General features: G+C 44.2%; 1 protein-coding gene and 1 pseudogene across 1 annotated transcript in view; both read right to left on the bottom strand.

The window, feature by feature from the left end:
• Positions 1-7,110, bottom strand: part of LOC104997776 — a 13,865-nt pseudogene extending 6,755 nt beyond the window's left edge.
• A 712-nt stretch (positions 7,111-7,822) lies between these two features.
• Positions 7,823-12,193, bottom strand: part of LOC104997692 (estradiol 17-beta-dehydrogenase 12-B-like) — a 14,126-nt gene continuing 9,755 nt past the window's right edge. The window contains exons 6-11 of the mRNA XM_010852591.1: positions 10,408-10,452; positions 10,146-10,180; positions 9,848-9,929; positions 9,284-9,349; positions 8,623-8,772; positions 7,823-8,432 (exon numbers count right to left, since the gene is read on the bottom strand). Coding sequence (XP_010850893.1) covers positions 8,325-8,432; positions 8,623-8,772; positions 9,284-9,349; positions 9,848-9,929; positions 10,146-10,180; positions 10,408-10,452 — 486 coding nt within the window. The 3' untranslated portion in view covers positions 7,823-8,324. The remainder of the gene's footprint in view (positions 8,433-8,622; positions 8,773-9,283; positions 9,350-9,847; positions 9,930-10,145; positions 10,181-10,407; positions 10,453-12,193) is intronic.

The raw sequence follows: 12,193 nt of genomic DNA, 5'->3' as shown, positions 1-12,193 counted from the left end.
TGATACTGGGAGGGATTGGGGGCAGGAGGAGAAGGGGATGACAGAGGATGAGATGGCTGGATGGTATCACTGACTCGATGGACGTGAGTCTGAGTGAACTCCAGGAGTTGGTGATGGACAGGGAGGCCTGGCGTGCTGTGATTCATGGGGTTGCAAAGAGTTGGACATGACTGAGTGACTGAATTGAACTGATTTTATATATATATATATATATAGTAACTTTACCGACAAAGGTCTGTCTAGTCAAAGCTATGGTTTTTCCAGTAGTCATGTATGGATGTGAGTGTTGGGCCATAAAGAAAGCTGAGTGCTGAAGATTTGATGCTTTTGAACTGTGGTGCTGGCGGAGAAGGCAATGGCACCCCACTCTAGTACTTTTGCCTGGAAAATCCCATGGGCGGAGGAGCCTGATAGGCTGCAGTCCATGGGGTCGCTGAGGGTCGGACACGACTGAGCGACTTCACTTTCACTTTTCACTTTCATGCATTGGAGAAGGAAATGGCAACCCACTCCAGTGTTCTTGCCTGGAGAATCCCAGGAATGGGGGAGCCTGGTGGGCTGCCGTCTATGGGGTCGCACAGAGTCGGACACGACTGAAGCGACTTAGCAGCAACTGTGGTGCTTGAGAAGATTCAATCTTGAGAGTCCCTTGGACAGCAAGGAGATCAAACCAGTCAGTCCTAAAGGAAATCAACCCTGAATATTCATTGGAAGGACTGATGGTGAAACTCAAATACTTTGGCCACCTGATGAGAAAAACTGACTCATTCTTCAGGAAAGACCCTGAAGCTGAGGAGGATTGAAGGTAGGAGAAGGGGATGACAGAGGATGAGATGGTTGGATGGCATCACCAATTTGATGGACATGAGTTCGAGCAAGCTCTGGGAGTTGGTGATGGACAGGGAAGCCTGGTGTATGTTGCAGTCCATGGGGTCCCAAAGAGTCAGACACTACTGAGCGACTGAACTGAACTGAACTGATATAATAAAAGTATAATATATATTTATATGGATTCAAGATGACTTAATGTTATTTGACTTATAAAACAGATAGACACTACACAAAAAATGAGGATGTAATTTCCAGAAAAGTAAAATGTCACTTTTCTTCTTAAAATTTAACAATAAATTTCCTGTCGTAATTACTAATTCATAGCCAAATCTTAGACTAATTCAAATTAGCCAGGGTTAGAGTTAAATACTCTGCATTAAAAAAATAAGGTTTGCAATTTAATAAACTTACATAGGGCTTCCCTGGTGACTCAGATGGTAAATTTGATAACATTTTGTCAAAATTAAGAACTGCTTATCCATGTCATTCTAGCTCCTGGAAACACACTAGAAAACGTGAATACTGAACCATTGATTCTTTGGAAAGCTGCACCCCTAGCCCTGGAAAACATCCTTAAGGGGCCCAGGGATCACACCCTAATGGGAGACTTCCCTGGTGGTCCAGCGGTTAAGAATCTGCCTGCTAATTCAGGAGACACAGGTTCAATCCCTCGTCCAGGAAGATTGCACACTGCTGCAGGGCAGCTAAGCCCATGCATCGCAACTGTTGAGCCTGTGCTCTAGAGCCCAGGAACCGTAACTACTGAAGCCCCCACACCTACAGCCTGTGGGGGCTTCTCCACAACAAGAGAAGCCAACACAATGAGAAGCAGCACACTGCAGCTAGAGAAAGCCTCACACAGCCACCAGTGCAGCCAAATAAATAAGTAAAGAAAAAAAAAGAATAGGGGGTTTGGGAAGGTCATATACTCTGCTATGTTCAAAATGCATAACCAACAAGGACTATTGAACACACATGTGACATGAAACTCTACTCAATGTAATATGCCAGTCTGGATGGGAGTGGGGTTTGGGGGAGAATGAATACATGTGTACGTATGGCTGAGTTCCTTGCTATTCACCTGAAATTATCACAACATTGTTAATCAGCTATGTGTGTGCGTGTGTGTTAGTTGCTCAGCTGTGTCTGACTGCAACACCATGGACTGTAGCCCACCAGGCTCCTCTGTCCACGAAATTTTCCAGGCAAGAATACGGGAGTGGGATCCCATTCCCTTTTCCACAGGATCTTCCTGACCCAGGGATCGAACCTGGGGCTCCTGCATTGCAGGCAGATTCTTTACTGTCTGAGCCACCAGGGAAATCCATTAATCAGCTATAACCTAATACAAGATAAAAGTTTAAAGTTTGAAAAAAAAGAGAATTGCTTTATAAAAACCCTAATGGGAAACTTACAAAGTAGCAATGAAGCTGAGAACAAAGAGAGGGGAGTACTATGCAGATGTTTCATTGATGTATATAGTATAATTAAAAGGTATGAGGTGATATTACTGTGGTTTTGGAAAAGGTTTCAACTATTCTTGCTGCTGCTGCTGCTAAGTCCCTTCAGTCGTGTCCAACTCTGTGCGACCCCATAGACAGCAGCCCATTAGGCTCCCATGTCTGGGATTCTCCAGGCAAGAACACTGGAGTGGGTTGCCATTTCCTTCTCCAATGCATGAAAGTGAAAAGTGAAAAGTGAAAATGAAGTCGCTCAGTCGTGTCCGACCCTCAGCAACCCCATGGACTGCAGCCTACCAGGCTCCTCTGCCCATGGATTTTCCAGGCAAGAGTACTGGAATGGGTTGCCAGTGCCTTCTCCGGCAACTATTCTTAGGGGATCAATTAAGACACTGAGAATGAACATTCCTATTAAGACCTCAGAAAGAACATCTCCCCTATTATCATGGTATTATCTCACTAATAGGAAATTCAGTTTCTAACAACTCCTTTCTGTATTTTACTCTATTGGCTTGAGAAGCAGCTTCCTATTTTGAGAATTATATGACATAATATAATCATATATAATTAAGTTAATGGCTTAGAAAACAAAATGATAGTAATTTTAAAAAGGAGCAAGTATCTCTCTTGCTAGGTTGTGACACCAGGCTAAGAGGGCTTAGGGTTGGAAAGTAAGTCGTGGAGATTGTGAGGGGGTTCAGGTATAAATCTACCTCCATTCGAGGAGAGGAAGGGCATGAGAAGAGTCTGGACAGCCCAGAATGGTCCTGGCACCTGAATGTACAGTTACCACGCTGGGTCAAAGACAGGCTGGTGCATCTCCTCTACCCTAGATGCTATGGGACCCGACTCCTGCCCAACATGAAACTGGGAACATAAGCCTCTCAAAGCATACTTGCCAAGAACAGATTATTCACCCTCATAGTATGAAGCCTAGGAGAAGACATTTGATTATTTTAAAAAGTGGGCTATAAAATGATGAAGTTTCTCCTTACTTCATCTGAAAAACCCAAAGAACAAATATGTTAAAAACTTTGGGACTTCCCTGGTGGTCCAGGAGTTAAGACTTCCTGCTTCCACTGCAGGAGCCAAGAGTTTGATCCCTTATCAGGGAACTAAGATCCATCCCTTCAGGCCACGTGGTGTGGCCAAAAAAAAAAAAAAGAAAAACTATGACTATTAACATGTTCAGAAGGTACTTAAAACATTTGTTTGCAATCCAACTCAAATATATCTGCAACTACATTTTGGACAAATGTTTTAAAAAATCCTGCTTAATTTTGGTGCAAGTTTTCTTGTAACTCAGTGATATTTACTACTTACAAGGGCTGAATGTTTTGCAAAACAGAGCCCCAACTTTCTGCAAAACATCCTGAAAGTGCTTTTATCATAGAAATGGGGAGGGGCTAATGATCTGCTCTTTCACTGACAACATCCTGTAGTTATTTAAGTAACACATCATCATTTTCTTGATGGTTGGTGATTCTACAACACCATCGATAGCTATTGCTTGCTTTTATATTTTTTGGCCAAGGCACGTAAGACCTTAGTTTTCCAACCAGGGATGGAAACTGTGTCCCCTGCATTGGAGACACAGAGTCTTAACCGCTGACCACCAGGGAAGTCCCTATCGCCCATTTCTTGGTTCTCTGCTCACCTTGCCTTATCACGTTGTTGATATCTTTCAAACTCTTAGAAGCGCTGCACTGAATTTAGACAGCAGAGCACTCTTTGGCGTAAGGACTGACCCATCCATGGAAACGGATATCAATGTGATCGATCCAGCATCATTTGCTGGATTGTATTCAATGGGACTGTAATTTTATGTCCTGTTGTCCCTATTCTAATTGGAGAAGGAAATGGCAACCCACTCCAGTGTTCTTGCCTGGAGAATCCCAGGGACAGGGGAGCCTAGTGGGCTGCCGTCTATGGGGTCGCATAGAGCTGGACACGACTGAAGCGACGTAGCAGCAGTCCCTATTCTATGTCTCTGGCCATTAACAGAAGACAATGTCTGGGTGAAACTGACATATTTTCAGCGGTAATGCTTAAAGAAGGAACAAATTTCTATTTTGTTCCCTCTGTTATGATCCTGTCCTTATGCGTTTCCTTTGGGGGGAGTCTTCCCCACAAAGTCTCTTAGCACTCCCAGCCGTAGGAGAACTGTAGCGTTCATGGACAGAAACTGGAGACAACAGCTCCCTACCCTTTTGAAGACTTCCACTGTCAGTCCAAATTTCTTTGACCCTTGGATGACAAGGTCATCCATTTCTTTGACCCAGGAGACACTGGCATCATGGGAAAGATGTCCCTACCTCCTGTTTCAAAATTATTTGGGAATATAACTTCTTCACAGGTAGGAACTTTGCAGAAGCATGGAGAGCCTCCCACAGTGCAGAATCATGACTCCATACTAAATTCTCTAAAATCTGTTCTTCGATGCTGTTCAGGTGTTTCACCATGTCCCTGGAGAGTCCCTCTTCTGAGCAGATCACTACCTCTATCACTTCAGTTCATACTGTTCATGAGGTTCTCAAAGCAAGAATACTGAAGTGGTTTGCCATTCCCTTCTCCAGTGGACCACATTCTGTCACATCTCTCCACCATGACCCGCCCATCTTGGGCTGCCCCACGGGCATGGCTTAGTTTTGGAAGGAATCATGCTAAAGCTGAAACTCCAGTACTTTGGCCACCTCATGCGAAGAGTTGACTCATTGGAAAAGACTCTGATGCTGGGAGGGATTGGGGGCAAGAGGAGAAGGGGACGACAGAGGATGAGATGGCTGGATGGCATCACTGACTCGATGGACGTGAGTCTCAGTGAACTCCGGGAGTTGGTGATGGACAGGGAGGCCTGGCGTGCTGTGATTCATGGGGTTGCAAAGAGTCGGACACGACTGAGCGACTGATCTGATCTGATCACTTCAGATCAGTCACTCAGTCGTGTCCAACTTTTTGTGACCCCATGGACTGCAGCATGCCAGGCTTCCCTGTCCATCACCAACTCCCAGAGCTTGCTCAAACTCATGTCCCTCAAATCGGTGATACCATCCAACCATCTCATTCTCTGTTATCCCCTTCTCCTCCTGCCTTCAATTTTTCCCCAAATCAGGGTCTTTTCCAATGAGTCAGTTCTCCGCATCAGGTGGCCAAAGTACTGGAGTTTCAAGCTTCAGCATCAGTCTTTCCAGAGGACTGATTTCCTTTAGGACTGACTGGTTTGATCTCCTTGCAGTCCAAGGGACTGCCAAGAGTCTTCTCCAATACCACAGTTCAAAAGCATCAATTCTTAGGCACTCAGCTTTCTGTATAGTCCAACGCTCATATCCATACATGACTACTGGAAAAACCATAGCTTTGACTAGATGAACCTTTGTCAGCAAAGTAATATCTCCGCTTTTTAATATGCTGTCTAGGTTTGTCATAGCTTTTCTTCCAAGGAGCAACCATCCTTTAATTTCATGGCTGTAGTCACCATCTGCAGTGATTTTGGAGCCCAAGAAAATAAAGTCTGTCACTGTTTCCACTGTCACTCCACCACCTCTATAACCTTATAAGAATAAAATGGCCACAGATTAAAAACTTTAGCAATCCAGAGAAAAGTACGAAGTGAGCTATAGGCAAAGAGGACAATTTCCAACAACAGGCCATCAAGGAATGATGAAAAATATATATCCTGCTCTAAAATAACTGACATGTCTATTGCGGTCTCTAATATTTTATAATACAAAATTTCTGCAAGTTCCTGTTTGTTTACAGCGAAGTATATGCAAGATTCTGGCTGTTCATCTGTTGATTGAGTATAGTGTTGGCAGACTTTCATTATGTTTCAGTATGTTTTCCCTAGGATTACACAAACAAGACTCAAAAGTATTTATAACTTGGTTTCTTGGTGCATTTTTCGATCCAGCCACAATACTCTGTAATCAGCTCACACTTTGAGTGACTGAAGCAATAGGAGTTAATGATTCTACTTTTTTTCTGAAATACTTCTTTCCTGTCAGTAGGGTAGAAGGTATAAATAACGTTTGTTTGTCTCAAAGTATTGTTGACGGTTACACGCCACAGTAGTCTGGGTTGTCAGTTTCCAAACAGGGCATCACCAGTGAACCTTCCAGGAGTTTATTTCCTCTTCTGCATATTCTCCCCAAAAGAGCTTCTCATCATAACCACCAACAGTTAAAACATATTCTTCACACTCCGTGTTCACTGCTTCGCTATTGTCAGTAAACTGGAAAGGCCCTGGAGACATTCTCTCCTTTAAAGTCTTCCTGTCAAATAGTTTTGAAACCTACGGCTTAAAGTAGTGTTCTTTTATCCCTCTGGCTATAGTTCACACAGTACAGCAGTGATACAGCGAGGCTATACAGAAGCTCTAAAATCAGCAATATGAAAATCAGGATGGTAAACCTTTAAAGATGAATTCAAGGAGTCTCATCTATTTGGGCATATAATGTCACTGGCGAAAATCAGATCCAAGCAGCACAGAAGGAAATGATTAAAGTTTACTAAATCATCTCCAATCATATGAAAATTATCCTGAGTATAAACAAAGTGTTCAAAAAAAATTAAAAAGCTCCTTAACACTGCAAGGAATCCTCTGCTTCCTGCTTCGTGGTAACTTTGGTGGCTCTTCACACGGATTTTGAAACACATCTTTAAAAATTGGCTCAAATTTTTTGAAAATTACAGTAGACACCTCAAAATTGCGTTTCGCTTAATTTCCTTCCAAGGTACGGTTTCCAACTGTGGGGATAATGCTTTTGAGGCAGGCGACAGGTAACGAACAAGCCGACCAGTGTGTAACTTCCTCTAGCATGTCCTGGATGGCGGCGGAGTCAGCTTGTGTTCCCCTCGTCCAGGTTCAGCTCCGGACACAAGGCCCGCAGCGCCACCCAGATCGCGCGACCACCTCCACCTGCCTCAGCCTGGTGCCCGCCCTTGTTTATCCTCCTTCCGCTGAGCGCTACCCACAACCACCCGCACCAAGACGTGCTAAGAACGACCGCTCTTCGATGGTCTAGATGGTCTACATCCGCGCTTCGCCTCAAAGAAGTCCGTTTCTTCTCCAGGGTTCCGAGCCTGTCCTTCACCGGAAATGTGATAAAAAGCATATCATCTTAAGTGACTTCTAAATCTGCTTAAGTCGGTTTATTTATAAATTTAATTTTATTGCTCCTGGATTTCTCCCAACATTTTATTATGGAAAATTTCAAGATGTAATAAAGTTGAAAGAGGTGTACATGTGTCTACCACTTAGATTCTGTTACCAACACTTTGCCATACTTGTCTAACCGTATTTCTATTTACTCTATCCATCTAACTTTTCAGTGCATTTCAAAGTAAATTACAGACGTCAGTACACTTTTCCTAAGTAATCAGCCTGTATGTCATTAACTACAGTTCAATTTTTTTTTGCTGCTTTTAATTTTCAATATTAATAATAAAAGATTCTCCCCCTTTCAAGATGGAAAGAAATTCATTCATGGATTCTTCTAGTTGATGTGTTTCCACTTTCACACAGAGATTTAGGGATTTCTAATTTATTTGGAGTTTATGCAGGTACATGGTGTGAGAACTAAACCCAACTTTATACATATATATATATATACACATACATACATACATACACAGGGGCTCTCTGTTTTAAAAGTATTTTTATCGAGATTTAATTCACATACCATAAAATTCACCCTTTTTAATTGTGTACAATTTAGTGGGTTTTAGTATTTCACAAAGTTGTGCAGCCATCATGGCTACAAGCTATATTTGTACATATATATTATGTGTGTGTGTATATTTGTTTTTCTCCAAATATCTATCTAGTCTTAGCGGCATATATTAAGAGCTCCATTTTGCTGCCAGAGAGTTGAGATGCTGCAGTTGTCACTAATGTCCGTGTATTTGGAAGACCAATTCCGTTCCACTGGTCTGTTTGTCCGGTGGGAGGTCTCCCTAATAACGATTCTGGTTTAGGACTCTGGTAAGGGGCGGGGGACGACAGACAAGCGGTCACACCTTCAAGGCCTTTAGTCAAGTTCTTTGAGAAAGGAATCCTGCTACATTACAGCTCTCCAACAGAAAAAATCCTCTAGGACTGATAAAAAACCAACTGGGCAGGAGCATGGTCAGCAGGAAATCCTGGGAAGGAGAGGTACCAAGGATCAAGACACGCCCCATTCTTGAGTCTCCCCTCTCCTCTCCCGGCTCCCCAGCCCGGGCTAGGGGCCCTCCCCTTCTCTGTCCGTCTCCCCCTTTCTGAGGACTAGTGGACCCGCACCAGGGGCTGTTCCATCCAGCTCGCACCCTAGGACTGCCCCCAGGAAAGCACCTGCACAGCGTGGCTGAGGCACCCAGTGGTTTCGGAAGTGAGGCCAAGCGTGTCCAATGCTTGCCGAGCGAAGTCTTCGGAGCTCACTACGAGCAGTCCCTTTTTCAAGGGATAGGTCATATTTGTTTCAACCAAAAAGGGGCTCACTGTCTGCAGGTAAGAAAGGGGCCAAGATAAGAACTCCCTTCCCTCCCAAGCCTAAGCTCCCGGGCCCTCTCCGAGAATCCCTGAATCCCACCCCTCTTGCGGACCACGCCCCCAGGTATGTGCTGACCACGCCTCCAGGACCACGCCCCCTCGAGAACCCACCCCTTGCGACTTTCGTTCCACGGAAGCTTTTTCTTAAAAAAGGTTCTTCCTTCCTTCTTCCCTCTTTCTCTCTCTTTTCCTTCCTTCCTCCCTTCTTCTCTCTCCCTCTCTTTTTCCCCTGCCTTCCCTTCCTTTCTTTCTTAAATTTTACTGAAGTATAGTTGATTTACATCCACCGAAGCTTTTTGAGACTGAGTCGCGGTCCTCTTTCAGACCTCACCCCCACCTCATTCCCAGCCCGCCCCTCCTCCTAGGAGCCTCACTGAATCCAAGCTCCTCCTCCCTCAGAGCCCTCCCCTCAAGAGTTGCCACTCCTGCCCCTCTCGAGCTCCTTCCCTCTGGAGTCAGGCACCTGCACGATGACACCTTTGGAGCGGTACTCTACCCCCACGGCCACGGAGAAGCTTCGCACAAAGGCCTGCGGAGAAGAAAGGAGGGTCCCAGGACGACGAGCTTTCCGCGTCGAGTCCTCCAGCCCGCCCCCTGTCCCGGCGTGCCATCCGTATCCTAGAACCTTACCCCGTTCCCGGAGGGGCCCCTCCCTCAGGGCTCAAGTTCTCACCTTAACACCCGCAAGTTTCTTTGCTCTAAGCCCTCCTTTTGTTCCCATGCTCCTCACTCTCCATTCCAGCCGCGCCATTCTCTGTATATTCCCTGACCTCCTCCCACCTAACCGGTTCTCGAAATCCTAGCTTCCTTTGCTCTTAAAAAAAGAACACAAAATCTGACTTGCCCACTGGACTGTGCCCCAGATATCTGACCTATTAATAGCTTCAGACTCTGATGAAACATCACATACACACACACACACACACATTCCGATCTTTTCCGCCATAACCTCAGGGCCAGAATTAAGGGCTACTGTAGGAATAACAGCATGGCAGCCAGCCTGTGCCCGGTCTGTGGGTCTGGGTACCTTGGTGGCCGCATACACTGCTAAATATGGATAGGGCCTCCTGTCAGCTACTGAAGATATGTTGATGATGATGCCTTTGCCCCTGGAGGAGGAAGCATTAGTTGGAAGGCAGTCACTGCCAACGGGGAAGAGGGTCTCAGTGATTTACCCACCTCCCCACCCTTTAGTCGCTGTGCTAATCAGAAAGATCAGAGAGATAGGGAAGAGTTGGACATGTGAATGGGAGAGCTGGGGAATAGAAATAGCCAGAGGTTGGATGGGGAAAGATCCAGAGTGAAAAACAGAGACTGCCTCTTACCTGCTGACCATTCCGGGCAGGAGGATTCTAGTCATCTGCAGGACGAATGAAGAGGATCCTGTCTTTCCTTCTTTCCACTGCCTTCACCTGCCCAGACTCCTGCCCCCTCCTCAAGTTCACTCCTGTCCCCCTACTTTCCATCAGGGACTATTCCGCTAGCACTGCCTCCATGCCAAGTCCAGTACTGGGGGATATTGAGGACCACCCAGAGTGGTCAGAGCTACGCTGACTCTGAACCCAGTCCCTCCTAGCCCTGACTCACCTGGGCCACAGACACCATGTTGCAGTTTATAATATCCTGGAGTTTCTAAGGGAAGAAAATGGAACCAGTCAGTCCTTTCCTTCACCACAACTCTGCCACAACTCCCATATTTTCTAGCTTACTTTTCTTTTAATGTGGAACACAGTTTTTAAAAGTTGCATCTACTAGAATTTAATATACACATAAACTTCAACGCATCGACTCCACTTCTGGAAATGTATTCCTTTCTAAGATACTCACATATGTGGGGAATGCATATGTCCAAAAATACACATTATAACACAATTTGTAGTCAGATATACCAGGAAACATCCTGAATATCCTTCAATACTGGGATGAATAAATAAACACTGGGTAGCCCATGGATAGACCACTGAACAACAAGTAAAAAGAATAGATCAGCTAATTATTCTGATTAAAATGATCCCCGAGATACATGTCTACTTGTGAAAGGTAAAGTGCAGAACAATAGGCTGCCGCCATTTGGGTAAAAATTACATATACATCCTTCTGTAGGCATAAAGAGAAAAATCTATCTCTATTTTAAACTGGGGGGCGCATTTGGGGAAGATTGAAGGGAGAAGGGAGATTTTCACCTTCATTTTGTAAACTTCTCTCTTTGGATTTTCTGATCAGTACATAAAGAGAAAAATCTATCACTATTTTAAACTGGGGGGTGCTTTTGGGGAATAAGATTGAAGGCAGAAGGGAGATTTTCACCTTCATTTCGTAAACTTCTCTCTTTGGATTTTCTGATCAGTAAACTATTTATAAATGCATACCATATACATACCAAAGTGCACAAATCTTAGAGTAAAAACTGAACACAAATCTTTAGCTTCTACCCGCATAAAGGAAGTATTGGGACTTCACTGGTGGTCCAGTGGCTAAGACTCTACATTCACAATACAGGGGGCCAGGTTCAATCCCTGGTCAGGGAACTAGAACTCACAGGCCAAACTAAAAGATCCCACAGCCGCAACTAAGACCCAGCACAACCAAATAAATAAATAAAATATTTTTTAAAAGATTCAATGCAACTGCTATTAAAATCCTAGTAGCATATTTTGCAGAAAGAAAAACCCTGCCCAAAATTCATATGGACTCTCAAGGAACCCTGATATTAGCCAGACTAATCTTGCATCCATCATTTCCACTTCTGGGTGTATGCCCAAAAGAATTAAAAGCAGGTACCCAACACTGCTGTATTTAAAATGGATAACCAACAAGGACCTATCGTATAGTATGTGGAACTCTGCTCAATGTTATGTGCCAGCTTGAATGGGAGGGGAGTTTGGGGAAGAATGGATACATGTGTATGTATGGCTGAGTCCCTTCGCTGTCCACCTGAAACTACCACAACATTGCTAATTGGCTATACCCCAATACAAAATAAAAAGTTTAAAGTTTGGGGAATAAAAAGCAGGTACCAAAACAGATATTGGTACATCAACAGTTCATAGCAGCATTATTCCCAACAGCCTAGTAATAGGTGGAAACAACCGAAGTATCTATCAAGAGGTGAAGAGATAAAGGGTGATACATATTAATACATATGATGGAATATTATTCAGCCTTAAAAAGAAAATTGGGACACAGGCTGTGACATGGATGGACCCTGAAAATACTATGCTAAGTGAAACAAGGGAACATTTCATGCAAAGATGGGCTCGATAAGGACAGAAATGGTATGGACCTAACAGAAGCAGAAGATATTAAGAAGAGATGGCAAGAATACACAGAAGAACTGTACAAAAAAGATCTTCACGACCCAGATAATCACCAT

The sequence above is a fragment of the Bison bison genome, unplaced genomic scaffold (assembly GCF_000754665.1).
Source record: "Bison bison bison isolate TAMUID 2011002044 unplaced genomic scaffold, Bison_UMD1.0 scf7180017864313, whole genome shotgun sequence".
NCBI lineage: Eukaryota > Metazoa > Chordata > Mammalia > Artiodactyla > Bovidae > Bison > Bison bison.
Note: the sequence above shows the minus strand (reverse complement) of the source record. Positions and strands in the feature narration are given on the sequence as shown.